At 47.8% G+C, this 15,000-nt stretch overlaps 1 protein-coding gene across 4 annotated transcripts in view; it reads right to left on the bottom strand.

Annotated features, from left to right (window-relative positions):
* akap6 (A kinase (PRKA) anchor protein 6) overlaps positions 1-15,000 on the bottom strand; it is a 136,031-nt gene that overhangs the window by 94,343 nt on the left and 26,688 nt on the right. For all 4 annotated transcript variants that reach the window (XM_012826887.3, XM_031579725.2, XM_031579723.2 and 1 more), the window contains exons 3-5: positions 8,959-9,210; positions 6,974-8,494; positions 2,053-2,175 (exon numbers count right to left, since the gene is read on the bottom strand). In XM_012826887.3, coding sequence (XP_012682341.2) covers positions 2,053-2,175; positions 6,974-8,494; positions 8,959-9,210 — 1,896 coding nt within the window. The remainder of the gene's footprint in view (positions 1-2,052; positions 2,176-6,973; positions 8,495-8,958; positions 9,211-15,000) is intronic.

Here is a 15,000-nt window from a genome sequence, read left to right as displayed (position 1 = left end):
AGTAATTTTCCCACTTTCATCAATTTAAACCGTTAAAGGTTTGCATTTATTTGAATTATTCTGCTTGTTTACACGTATCCACCCCTGAAAAGGGCTTCGGTCATTCCACTGACTGCTCTCGTCCTCTCCACAGGGACAAAGTGTGCATGAGTGTACGCTGGGAGATGCAGATAGAGAGAGAGAGAGAGAGAGAGAGAGAGAGAGAGAGAGAAAATAAAGAGATACAGAGAGCCAGATAAACAGGCAGGCATAAGAGTGGAGGGGAGAAAGTAATAGAAAGATGGAAAGACACAGAGAAGAGAGAATGGAGAGGAGAGGAGGAGAGGAGAGGAGAGGAGGAGAAGAGAGGTGAGGAGGAGAGAGGAGAGGAGAGGAGAGAAGGAGAGAGGAGAGAGGAGAGAGGAGAGAGGAGAGGAGAGTGTTCAGGCGTGTGTTGAGTTTTCTCTCTCTCTAATCTCTGGGCTCTGGCTCTGACTGTGAGCCCTTGTATGAAGGGGGAGTGAGGCACTGCTTCTCACCCCCTCCAACCCCCCTACTGGTGCCGAGTGGCACTGCTCCTCCCCCCCTCCAACCCCCCTACTGGTGCCGAGTGGCCTCGTTAATGTGATTCAAAGACCCGGGCCTGCCATCCAGCTCAATCAATAGCCGTTTCATTTTGCGCCATCTCTCAAAGCCTCATAAAGAGCCACCCTCTCTCCCTCTCCTCTCCTCTCATTTCTTTCTTTCTCTCTCTCTCTCTCTCTCTCTCTGCTCTCCTCTGCTCTCGCACCCACCCCCTCGTTAGGGCTCTCCCATGGGCACCGGAAAGCAGCTCGCCCATTCAACCCCCCCCCCCCCCCCACACACACACACACACACACACACACACACACACACACACACACACCAACACCCACCAACCATGCCAGCTGCACTCCCAGACCAAACATAAAATTGTGAAAGAACGTGCACACACAAACACACGCACACAGACAAACACGTGTATACACAAGCACACAAACAAACACACACAGACCAAAACAGTGAAGTGTATCCATGACACCCCATTCATAGGCAAAAGTCAGATCTTCAAACCCATGAATACAGAAACACATACAGACAGCATGCCATATTCAGACACCACCCAGAGATGTCTCTGGAAGATGACTATTTGTGTCTGCGTCTGTGTGTGTGCGTGCGTGTGTGTGTGTGTGTGTGTGTGTGTGTGTGTGTGTGTGTGTGTGTGTGTCTCTGTGTGTGTGTGTGTGTGTGTGTGTGTGTGTGTGTGTGTGTGTGTGTGTGTGTATGTGTGTGTGTGTGTGTGTGTGTAAAGAGAGTGAAATGGGAAGAGAGAGGGATAAAAAGTCACAAAAACATGCAAAAAAAAACAAGACACAAAAGTGCAATTCTCAATCAATACAAATGGTTGACACTCATCCCTAATAAAACCCAATGTTATTTTCTCTAAGATGGAAATTTGTTTTGGTCTATAACAGAAGCAATATACCATTCTCACTCTCTCTCTCACACACACACACACACACACACACACACACACACACACACACACACACACACACACACACACAAAGGCACATTCAGTCCGACTTCTGAGCTAGTAAGCGTTATGTGAGGAGAAGACTGGTATTAGTGTTTCTAGTGTTCGGCAGAGAAATGTGAAGAGGGTCATCGTGGAGGCTTACAGCGGAAGGAAATGCTTGAAAAGAAAAATCTGTCACCCCATTATCGCTCTCTCCATTTCTCTCTCTCTCTCTTTATCTCCCGCTTTTTATGAGTGTATGTGTGTCTGTGTGTCTGTGTGTGTCTGTGTGTGTCTGTGTGTGTGAAGAAGTATTTGTTGGAATGAGTGTGTGCATGCTGTGTTTGTGTATGTGTATGTGTGAATGTGTGTGAGTGGGCATATATAAGGCACCTATGTGTACCTACACAACACAACATCACACAACACAACACAACCACACACACTACTTTCACTCAGTGTATCTCAGCACTGTGCTGGTTAGGTGTGCGTCGCCCTGCCACGCGTGTCTGATGGAGGCGGCTGAGACTCACAAGGTGCGTCTCCAGGTAAAGCTTCAGGCTTTCCGCCTCTGCCTTGGGTGGGGTCCAGTTCTCCGTGGTCTCCAGAGCCTCGGTCAGCCAGCAGATGAACTCGTCTAGCTTACTCACGAAGCCCTGCAGAGACCAGAGACAGAGACAGAGACAGAGACAAGACGATGGTGAAACACCAGATGGCAGCTACAGTTGTTACTGTTGCTGCTATTGCAGGAGCCCCATTCTCGATGGGTGAGTCAAATAAACTTGAACCAGATTGTGAGTCACACTTCCACAAAGTTGAGAGGAAAAAACAACATTGGATCTTGGTTGAGAGGAACATTAACTGCGCACACACACACACACACACACAGGCACACATGCACTCACCCACACCAGGAAACCACACAATAGGGAGACGGTTAGATTTCAATCCCCTTGCCTTGCCCTTGATCTATTAGAGATCCATCTGAGAGAAGAAAAGAGCTACCGTAACAGACATGTGCATCTACTGCCATCTGCTGGACTGAAGCGGAACTGTTGACTGCAGGGAAGCAATCATTCTCTCCTACGTTCTCCTAGGGCCTGGCCTCCTCCAAAAAAAAAATAAGTCTTTCTACAAATAGATTCTTCACTAATTGGAAGGCATAAGACGTGCAATTCTGACACATCAGATGTCTCTGAGCTCCTCCAATCTGATGCATTGAGCCTGAAACCCTTTCCCCTGATTAAGCCGCTTTCAGCAGTGGCATTCATGCATAGCCAAGGCAGACACTGGGAAAAGTCGATTTCATCATATTTTTCATGCATTTTTTTTTTCTCCATGGCAGATAGCCCCTCGCTCATTATCGGACGCCGGTCAAAAATCAAAGGTATTGATATAAATGACCTCTCCTCCGACGCGAATCAAACCCCATAATTTATTGACTGTTTGGCCTTGGACTTCAGAGGGAGCTGGGCTTTTGATGTGGGCAAGACTGGGCTCCCCTATCAGAGGTGATGCTGGGCAGGGCATGCAGAGAGAGGGGGAGAGAGAGAGAGAGAGAGAGAGAGAGAGAGAGAGAGAGAGAGAGAGAGAGAGAGAGAGTGCCATCTCAAAAGCCAAGGCTCCACGGCTGAGGAGGTTCAGGCCAGCAGGGTTGAAGTGGGGGGGGGGGGGGGGGGGGGTGACGGTGGAGGGGAGGGAAGGGGGGTTGGCAGGTTTGGCCCTCTCAGGCTCTCTATTTTTCTCTCTCTTGCACACTCTCTCTTCAGTCTTTCTATCTCTCTATCTTCATTTTATACTTTCTTTCTTTCTTTCTTTCTTTCTTTCTGGCTATCTCTCTCACTCAAAGATAAATCTCTCCCTTCCTGTCAGTGTCTCTTACACAGACAGCACTCTGTGCCTTTTGTTCTCAATCTACTCCTTCTCTCTCTCTCTCTCTCTTCACCTCTTGCTGCTCTCTCTATCAGTCTCTCTCTATTGCTCTTCTATCTCTCTTTCTTTCTGGCGATATTCATCCTCCTTTTTTTCTCACCCTATGTGTTCTCCTCACAGCATATCCACCCATTTTCTCCTCCTCTCTCCCTGCGTCTTTCTTTCACCGCCTCAGAATCTCTTTAATTTACAACTCACCACAAATCTCTCCCTCCATTTTCCCTCACCCTCTCCTCAAGCCTCTTTTCAAACAAACATCTATACATCTACACAAACACAACCCTTTTTTTTTCTTTTAAATGTCCTTCTCCCCTGAAAAGCAACGTTAATTAAACCCTCCCTTCACAAGGTCACCTATGAGAGCTGCAGAGGCCTGCCGAGCGCCGCAGATAGATTATACCAGTCAATGGAGATCAATAGACTGCAGAGCTACATGAGTCTCCCCAGGGTGGGGTGGGGTGGAGAGGGGGGGACGTTAGGAGCGTCTCGCCCCTCGATGAGCCTCTCAGCGGAGATGAATATGTAGCCAGCGGTCGCAGCGCTCACTGGGGCTCTGTCACCTGACAGCACGCTGGGGGGGGGGGGGGGGGGGGGGGGGGGGGGTGGATGCAGGGAACATAGACGAGGAGAAACATCTTCTCATGGCATCAACTCAGAGAGGGAGAGGGAGCGACCGAGGGAGAGGAGCGAGGGACACAAAACAGGATATGAGAGAGAGAAAAAAACACAGAGAGAAGATGGAAGGATAAAAATGGAGAGAGCTAGAGAAGAGAGATATAATGAGATACACAAAGGGATTGGAAGAGAAAGATGACCATCAACAGAAAGAGAGAGATGAATAAGCCCGGCAATAGAGGGACAGACACAGACAGAGGGAGAGGTATGAGGGAGAGAGAAAGAAAGAGGGAGACAGAGAGTGAGAGATAAAGAGAGAGAGAGAGGAGACAGGGTAGAGACAGACAGAGGGAGAGGAAGAGAGAAAGAGGGAGAAACACAGAGGGAGAGAGAGAGAGATTGAGAGAGACAGAGGGAGAGAGAGGGGAGAGACGGAGAGTCTTGTCGCGTCACACATGGTTGGGCCCCTGAGACGGCCCTGGCCGAGCCTTCAGCTGCCAGCTGTCTGTTGCCATGAGGATGAAGTCATCCACAGGGGCCCGCATGCTAATGTAATCAATCAGCTCCCCACTGTGACACGCATCAGCTCAGGTGCTGCCGCTATCGCCAATGCCGATGCCGCCGCCGCTGCCGCCACCACACCCATCTGCCCGCCGCCTGCCTACCCACATCCCTACGCACCAGGATTCATACTGCCCCTCTATCCCTGCACAACTCACTCAGTGAACATTAGGAGATATTGTACCTCGATCTTTCTTTCTTTCTTTTTTTCTTTCTTTCTTTCTTTATCCTTTTAGTTCCTTGTTCATATATCATTTTCTCTCTGCTTCAAAGTACTCTCACTCTCCCAATTTTTCAGTCTCTCTTTTGATTTTTTCTTTTCTCTCCCTTTATTCTGTCTCTATATTTGACCTTCTGCTCTCTCTCTCTCTCTCTCTCTCTCCTCTCTCGTCCTGTCTCACTGTCCCTGCACAACTCACTCAGTGAACATTAGGAGATATTGTACCTCGATCTTTCTTTCTTTCTTTCTTTTTTTCTTTCTTTCTTTCTTTCTCTATCCTTTTAGTTACTTGTTCATATATCATTTTCTCTCTGCTTCAAAGTACTCTCACTGTCTCCCAATTTTTCAGTCTCTCTTAATTTTTTCTTTTATCTCCCTTTAGTCTGTCTCTATATTTGACCTTCTGCTCTCTCTGTCTCTCTCTGTCTCTCTCTCCCCTATCTCACTGTCCCACCACCCATTTTACATTCCCTTGATATTTTAATTCAGGGGAAACCACAATAGTGCTGAATGTAATCCTCTTGTCTCCGGCTCCAGGTGCGATGCCCTTACATGACTTTCAGCACACACTCCTTTTTCATCCTTTTTCATGAGGCACACCAAAAGACTGTGACTGTGACAGAGGAGCCCTGGGAGCAAGCCTGGGGCAACCGTGGCAAAGGGGACACTCACTCACTCACTCACTCCCCTTCTCACTCCCTCACTCATGAGAAAATAATTTTGTGTTTCCAGACAGCTGAAAAAGAAGCCCAGAAGGGCACTAGAGGAGGAAGGTTATTGGTGCTTTCCCTGCATGATGGTTTCAGGTAGACGGTGTGTTTGTATTTTATCTCTTTATGAAAAAATGAAAAAACTTCCCCTATCCTATTTACACTAATCGCACACACATATGAAGAGAACAATTTGTTTATAAATAAGAATTGCATTATACTGCAATTATGAATGAACACTCTAAACAACAACAGATCATGTTTTACTGGCTATCATCAATGACTTGGGTATAGGCCTAAAAGCAGAAGCTGGGGAAATATATGTGTGCTATGTCAATGCCTCACCAGCAGATGGCGACAATAACCACTCAACCAGCACAACAATGCTGCCTATGCCTCACGGCATGGGGGGCATGTCATTTAAACTAAGATTAGCACTCTCAAAGCCACTAAGGGAAATTAAAGGTTAAAAATAACTCAACAACATGTAGGCCAAAATGCAAATTGATATTGCTATGTAGCCACTGTTGTGTTGGTTGGGTATTATTCGTTATTCTCATTTTGCCGACTTGAAGCATGGGTGAGAGTGGGAGTGGGGGGCGAGGCGAGGCGGGGAGCATAGCTGAGATGTTTTTCTATTCAGGGGTCGCTCTTGTGAGTTAGCACACACTCGCTAAATGAGCTCCTGGAGTGTCATCCGGCACATTCTCCGGCTGTCTTCAAATCATCAATTATCCCAGCCGTGGGCTCCTTTACAGCCCTTTGATTGCATGTTCTTCATTATTGGGCTAATTGTTTAATTGCTCGTCTGAATTGGAGTGAGAGAGAGAAGAGTTTTTCTGAGAACCGCAGTGTCAACGGCGGTGACAGTCCTCTATGTGATAACCGTGGAGGAACGGGGCAGGATAAGCCAAGCATGAAGTGCAGCGCTGGATTATTAGATAACAGGATTACGATTGCAGTGAGGGTGCTCTTGTTTGTTTGTCTAATTTGATGAATCTGACCCTGAAATAATACACTTAGCAGTCTTAGTAACATGCCAGCCCATAAAAGCTTCAAAGCCTTTGTCTGAGGTAGATTCAGGTAAATACACACCATGATATCTTGTTACAAACATGTACAAGATATTGTACAAGTGATAGGACTGTATAGAGTACATTTAAATCTTTAGAATGTAAAAAGAGTATTGATTGTCTGAATAATAACTGCATAGTAAGGCATGCAGTGATTAAAGCCAAACTAAATATTAGATTCACAGCAACAAGGTTATAGTACAATCTGCAATAATTACAGTAATTTGAAAATAATACATAACATTGAAATGACTAATTATCGCAGATGTCAATAGCGCTGATTTGCCCTATATAAACTTCTAACATGAAAATGGACAATTGTAATCTTTTTTTTTTAAATTACCTCAATCTTGCCCCAGATGTCCTGGTAGTTGTCCTGATGCTGGATGTCTTCCAGCAGCTGCTGGATCACTGGCTTGCACTGGGCCTCCAGTTTGGGGGCTGGGGATGACGTGGCAAACGTACCCCTCCTCCTGGCCTCTGAGGCGCCCCAGCCCAGCTCATCCTCCGACAGTAGGTCGCTGAGGGGCCCAGACTCAATGCTCTCGTCCAGAGATGGGGCGATGTCGCTGGATGAGGTCGGGGACAGACGCCCCAGAAATGGCTTCTTGTAGGCCAGGATGGAAATCAAAGGAGGCTGAGGGCTACTGCTGCTGCTGCAGCCCTCCCAGTCCTGGTTGGCCTCGGTCAGCTCCCAGTCGTCCACGTCCTGGATGGGCTCTTGGGTGAGCCTCTGTGGAAGCACCTTGGCCAGACTCTCTAGCTTCATGGCCAGCATTTCGGTCTTCCTTAGCTGGGATGGCAGGGCCAGGAACTCGTCCGAGCCGTACCAATGCTCCTCGTTTGGGCTGGGGTCCTCCCGAGATATCCTGGTGCCAGTCCGAGAGACGATCAACAGGGAGGCTTTTGTGGACAGAGGTGGTACCTCGGGGCTGGAGGAGGAGAGGTCCTCACAGTGCTCAAAGTCTGAGGGGTTAATGTCTGGAGAGACAGGCAAGGGGCTGTCAGAGTCTGAGTGTGTGTACTGACCAGTCTGTGGGACTTGGTCCTTTGGGGGACTGGTGGATGCGGTATGATCCAGTTTGGGGCCACCTTGGCCTGCCTCTGATGAGCTCCTCTGCAGGGGTATGTGGGCCGCCCCCGGGACAGGTGGCCTCTGGTAAGTGCTCTCTCTGCTAGCCAGGAGGTTCCTCTTGTTCATGGCATTGAGGCTCTCATAGGAGTGCCTTGCGTTGCCGGGGTACACAGAGTCCAGGTCCAGCCAGAATTTGGATCGATCTGGCGGGTCCAGCAGAGAGGGGGTGCTCCGGCTCAAGTCGGCCTGGAACTGCAGGGTGTTGGGCAGAGTGGACCTCTGCATGTTGGCGTCTGCATCCCCCTCGAGGAACATGGCCCGTTTCGGGAGGGACGGTTGGGTGGGGGACACCTTGTTACTAAAGCTGCCCTGCAGGTGGCGTTTGGAGAGGGCACTTTCCCCTTGAGGGTTTCCACACTGCATTGTGGGTGCAGATGTTGAGTCTCCTGTAACAGGAGGTTTTCTGGACGAAGCGTTCTGCCCCTCCGTAGAGGTGCTTGGCTGCTCTGTGCTCGTCTCTCCGCTTAGGCTTTGTTTGGAGGAGGACAGCTGCTTGGCCGCGATGGTCAGCAGGTCCACGCTCTGCAGCAGCTCGGGAAGGTCACGCTCCAACTCGGGGTACAGGCTGCGGGGCTCTGAACCCCGGCCGTGGCCCTCAGCGTCCTCGCTGGGGCTGTAGTCGCTCAGCTCGTAGGCAGTGATGCCGCAGTCCAGAGAGAAGTAGTCCCGGCTGCACTTGATGGTCAACTGCCCTGAGTCGTCTTCCTCAGTCAGAGCGTCCAGGCGAGTCTGGAGGGAAATATTCATTAGACCACAGCAAGAAAGGGTGTGATGTTCATTCAAAGTTATGCCCTAACATAGGGTTTTAATAATAAAAAAAGCCATTATCAAAGCTATGTCTAGAGGCCTATTTCAGCCCCAAATGTTTAGATAAATACTTTGAAGGACATGTATGTAGGACACTATTATATTTGACCAGCATTGCAATAGCGTCACGTCAGTGAACTCAAGAACTGACCTGCATTTGTTTGAAAGTTTGACATAGCTTGTTCATGTTAAACGATGACTGATGCAATCTAACAAGCAAATCTTATTCTGAGGTGTGTCTGGTTCCGGGGGTTTCCTTACATTTGAAACCCCCCTTGACATGACAAATGAGCAGGTTTCAAATGGGAGTCCACAACTTGCACTCAGAAAGGCGCTGGTTGTTCAGAGGATGTGGAGGGGGGACGGAGGGGGGACGGGGGACTCACCTCGTCGTGGTCCTGTGAGAAGGCCTGAAGGATGTCGGTCTGGCGGGTGTAGTTTCCGTTGGAGTCCTGCAGGCCCTGCAGGAGTCTCTCCTTCAGCACGAGTACGGACACGCGCAGCTGGTGCCACAGGAGCTGCACACTGCGGATGTCCACGATGATATTCACGGAGTAGGACAGCAGCTTCAGGGAGAACTCAGTCTCCAGGAGAGCGTGGATCTGCTCCACGTGGTCCGAGATGTCCTCACAGATGTCCTGATGGAGAGACAGATAGAGAGGAAAAAGGGAGAGAGAGAGAGAGAGAGAGAGAGGTATATAAAAAGACAGCATACATGAGAAACAGAAAAATTGAAAGTTGCGTGGCTACATGGGGTGCAAATCAACACCTTCAACATCTCCTTCTGCCATGAGCTAATATTTATGAAGTGTTGAAATCAGGGTTACATATTTCAGATCACACAGGTGTATTATTGTGTTTTGCAGTGGTGCTTTTGAACTGCTAGAGGGTCTAAATTGAGGTCTTGCTCACTTCAAAGTGTAATCGGCACGTAACAGCTCTCTCGAAAGGCGTGGGTTTGGGGAAGCACAAGGACTTGAGATGAAAACATTCAGTCAATGCAGCCTGTGATTTACAAGACAGGTGTAATACCATAGCAAGATGTCTGACTCATTTCTACTTCAACATTCGCAGCAGGGGAAGAAGAGGTTGTTCCTAAAGTTAGGGCACTGAAAAGATTCAGTTAATCAGTCTTTTCACAGGAATGAAAATTCCTCGGATAATTGTACAACTTCAAAAAGAAGTCTACTGGAGAATAATGCACAAAACACCAAAAGGTTCAAAAAGAATTTTACATGACACACTCTCACATTCTACTGCTATGGTGCAACACTCCACCGACTCACAATACCCAGTCCTTCAACCCCCTGCAATATGCAGCAGGTCAACAATACTACATTCGACACTCAACTGTTGCAACACTACCTTTTGAAGTGAGGTTGAACAATTTAACTGAGCTACTTACATCTCCGGAGCTAATTCGCCCGAGAAATGGACAGAAATATATAAACACCTCAGTCAAAACATCTCCAGGTCCCTCCGAGGCATTGAAAGCAGAAGCAGAAAGAGAACAGCCAGTGCCGTGGGTTCTGCCCTGCCTCCTGATGGACAGCGTGAGTCAGGGCCACATGGACAGTGAGTAATGACCGAGAGCAAAACAACAGAAAGGTCTGCATGGTTCAAACAAACCCCAGTCACACATTACATCAATTGTCCAGGTTGTATGGGGTTGCAGTTCTGCAGGAGAGGATTTGCAGGAAAACTGATCAAGTTGGCAGGATCACTTTGAGGGGTGCAATAATATGGTTAATTATACGGCTCTTCAGAATGTTCCAAAAAGTTCCGTTGATTTGAACGGGCCACCCCAACGTTCGCAGGTCTAATATTTCTTACATAGCTGAGCTCTACAACCCTCCAAAAGACATACATCATTCATATCCATTCATTACCATCTCCTACATGTCTATTGAAGATCACTGACACAGGAGAGAGCCAGCAGAACAGGATGACCATAGTGACCATGATGATGATGCAGACATCAGCCTAAAAAAAAAAAAAATTTATTTGGGGGCTGGTGGCTGGTGGCTCGCTAGGAGTTCAATTAAATGCTGCATGAGAAAAGCACCAGACAGAGACAGATATACAGGGCTATTCTGGGGAGAAACATGTGCTGTCAAGTTACTCTATGTAACTGAGGCCAAGGCTGATACATGTGTGGATGTGCAGTATCCATGTGCAAGAGTTAAAATAGAAGTTTATGATGTAATGTGAGTTACGTATTGCTCATTGTAAACATGTTATGTGTCACAGCTCAGAATCCTCTCTCTGTTACTGTATCGTTTTAAAGCATTACTTGAATTCTATTGTTTTCTGTGTCTCGGACACACATGGACACACATGGACACACAGAACGAAAGTCACCATTCAGACTAACACAGGAGGACGTGCAGAGCAGCGACCGCCAGGCATTTATGAGATGGAACAGAAAGAGGACGGGCATGACTGTGGAGGTCGACGGCGGACATAATTAGAGAGCCCTGGTGGAGTCGGCACAGTGGGACAGTGTGGAGCCGGCCATGTGCAGAGCCAGGGAAAAGAGCAGCTAATTCAGTCAGAAGTGGGGCCAGGCAGACCCACCCAATGTCATCTGTCTTATGCGCACACGCACACACACACACACACACACACACACACACACACACACACACACATATTCACATATATACACATACACACACACACACACACACACACGCACACACACACACACACACACAGCTGCTGGCAACACTTCTCAGGGCTTTCAGAGATTGTAGACAACGGGTCTGAGCTGAGAATATCAACCCTCAAACATCCCCTATTACCACGGTGACAACACCACAGTGGCTGCTCTTAATGTCACATCTATTCATGCTTGGAGTCGCATCTGTTCCCACTGCCGTCATCACATCCAAGGCAAAGGGAACGTCTGGAGGTCTTAGCAAGTGACTTCAGTGGTGAACTTCAGGGCAGTGAAAGAGGAATGTGTTTTTGTTTTTCAGTACTGGAGATAAGGCTTGAGTGCACTGATTTTACCCCTTAGAGGAACAGAGCAACATTTGTCTAATCAGAGCGCTACATGTTGAAATCTCCTCCATCTGTTAACTCCCGTCTGTGCTGTAGTGCTGGACTCTGTGTGAGATATTTCATCTTCAGTTTCCTTTAGTCTTCTGGGGAGTCAGAAGTTGGGGTATATGGGGCATGTTTTGGGCTTTAAGTCACTGGACTACAGCGTGCTGACTCCTCGTGCACCACATGGGCTTTAATCAGTGGTGACATTTTAGGGGGGAGGGGGGTGGGGCTAATTGACACATCCAGAGTCATCTGAGGACTAGACCCATCTCAGATGCCTGTTTCCAACACAGCCCTTTTTTTAGTGTACCAGTCAAAAACAACATCAGTTGAAGAGAAGCCTTCATTATCATTTTCATATTTTCATCTGTCGGAGACACAGCGAGACTAGAATTGTCTGCCTAGATTAATATCAAATTGTATCTTTTGTGGGAGTGCAGCAACTTTCTCCATGCCCTAATCTTGTTTACTTCCTTGTTTTGGGGGTTGCTGGAGCAACAGCAGCCTTTCAACAACGCCACCCTTCCCCCTCGACCTCCTCAACCGTGTACCCACCACCCCCAAGCTGGGGGGTCAGGGAGTGAGGGGGATCAGCTGTTCCCCCTCTTGGACAGATGCCCCTCTCTTTCATAACGCCTCTCTCCCGGGACCTCACTTAACAGGACCTCCTGGGGGTCCCACACTTGGCCCCCGCGTGCTAACAGCATTAGCACCGGCCACACCGCTACTATCAACTGAACACGCACTTATGATGTACCACACCACACAGCAGGTGAGGGACCTATGCACAGGATCTTGAGCGGCTTTCACATCTTACCATAGTAGCGCAGTACATGGAGGAAACAGGAGCTCCTTAACAACGCAATAACAACAACTGCAGCATGTCGGGCCACTCGTTACTTTCAGGTGCCCGAAATAAACGCGGCATCTCTGAATGTAGGTCAAACACGCGGGCGGAAAGATAAAGCACCCCGTCACTACTCCTGCCAATGTCTGCAACTCGGTGAACTCAAAAATAAACACACAGTACTGTATGAGAGACAGGTAAGACTGTATACTCAAAAAGCAGAGAGAGAGAGAGAGAGAGAGAGAGAGAGAGAGAGGGAGGGAGACGGAGAGATGTTTGTAAGGTAATAGTAGATAAAGGGTTAAGTAAGGGTTAAGTTACATGCAGAGTGTGCAGCAAGGCTACAGTTTCCTCCCTATTTTGTGTGAATGACTCAGCAACGCTACCGCCTTGCCATGAGTTTTATCCACAAGGAGCTAATGAACTGTCAATACACCAAACAGCAATATAATCATCTACAAATATGAAAATAATGAGAAGCTCACAACCAACTCCCAGATATATAAATATGCAATACACAACGTCACTCTGCCCCAATTAACTGTATGCGCTGCAGAATTATATCACGAGATCAACTACAAAGAGCTAAAGTCAGACTAGGTAATTAGTGATGACAAAAGTAGGCAATTAACACTGGACAGAAACTAGATCCAACCGACCAACAGTGCCTCGGTACCTGCATGCATGTTCACAGGGGTTTAAAGCCGTTGCAGTCCACAGCGTGGTTTCAATAGGAACTGCTGAGTGAACCCTGAAGTCAACACGTCTGTTAAATCACAGTGGCTGAGAGGTCTGACTGCAGCCGCAGACTACAGCTGTCCTCTGAACACCATGTGCACCACAGAATTAATGACAAAGGCACAAATGCGCACACACACAAACACACACACGCACACACACACACTCGCACACAAACACATCCCATTTTGTGATTATAATGATATTGCAGGCTTAGAAACTTAGCATTAAGAGAAATCCGTTCTGCTTTTTTTCCCCCTAGCTATCATTTCATCATAGTCATTCATTTGTTCTTGTGTTTTCGCCACTGCACCTACACCATTCATTCAGTCTCAACCACCAAAGACACGGAGAAATGACAGAAACCTCCAGCACTCCTCGGGTGCAGTCGTTTTGTCATGCCATTGCAAAGCTGTTTGAAACTACACATATTTGTGACATTGCACTCTACTGTAAAACTCATATACTGACCCTGTTCAAAGTGCCAATCCTTCACACAAACCTTAGAAGCTTCAACCCAGACACACCTTGGCATACGGTCTCTGAGAGTCTTTAGTAATGGACCGCTGTAAAGCATGCAGACGCAAATACCGAACTACCCACATGCTTCAACTGAAGGTCAGCGTTGTTCTTACCTGTACTACTGCGGCGAGGTCAAAATCATTAAAGCGCAGCTAACGGGCAAATTAGGTTGTGCTGAGTGAAGCAATGTCTTCAGTGACAGTACTTTCCCCTCATGTTGTAGATAGCTCTCTCTTCCACGCTTTCCTTTCTTTCTCTCTCTCTCTGTCACTCACTCTATCTCTTCCCTCCCCTCATAGCTGACCTCGTTCTCTGCTCTTCTCTAAAGGAGGGGCTCCCTGACAACACCAAGGGGCTATTTTGGGCTTTGACCTCACAGACACACACACATACACACTCACACAGTCACTCACTCGTGTGGGTGTCAATGTGAATAGCCCAACACCCAGCCAGAGGGGACAGTATGGGGGGGGGGGGGGGGGGGTATGGAGGGTCAAGGGCAACTTTTCCTGGGGAGATGCTGGAAGGACCCATCAGCCCCCCACATCCACCCTCCCCCCACACACACACACGTCACTCACTGTGTCTGTCTGAACAATTGGCCCCGTCTTTGATCTTATTAGATCTTATTAGCGCCTGACAGAAAAACAACACTGGTGTATTGTCTCCAGCCACTCTGCATTGACAATACTGTTGTAATTCTCCCAGCGTACCTCCACATTGTAAAATACAGAACCGACAGGCCAAAACAACTACTGATATGTAATCAAAACTTCTTTGTCTTCTACTATCTAACATGCTGTATTATTAGAATGCAAGCTATAGGGGTGTTAGATCATCATTTCCCAGAGCCCTCCCTGAAAAGCAGAATGTCACTTCATATGAGGAACTAGCAGGCCTCCTTGTGGTGAAAATTCCCTGGGACATGAAATGCAGTTCTCTGCTTGAACACCAGAGGTCAGACTTTAGCAGGTATGATATTTTCTAAGACAGTTAGCTCCAATACACTAGTTGCTGGTTTTGTGCACACTGGACCTTTGGGTCACACTCTGAACCCTTGGCAGCAGACAGCGTTGAGCTCGAGCAGTGCTTCAATGCCACCTCTCACATATCTCTTAATTTAGACACGCATGAGGGACGCCTCTGATGAGCCAACAGCCAAGACGAATGGACACCATACTGTATCAGGCTCTATTTCAGACAAAACCCCCAGGAGCTGATGACCCACCTTTTAGCCCTTACCTCAGTGAGAAAAATATGCAGATCTTTA

The sequence above is a fragment of the Clupea harengus genome, chromosome 14 (assembly GCF_900700415.2).
Source record: "Clupea harengus chromosome 14, Ch_v2.0.2, whole genome shotgun sequence".
Classification (NCBI taxonomy): Eukaryota; Metazoa; Chordata; class Actinopteri; order Clupeiformes; family Clupeidae; genus Clupea; species Clupea harengus.
The sequence above is the reverse complement of the archived record's forward strand: the minus strand, read 5'-3'. Positions and strand labels throughout refer to the sequence as shown.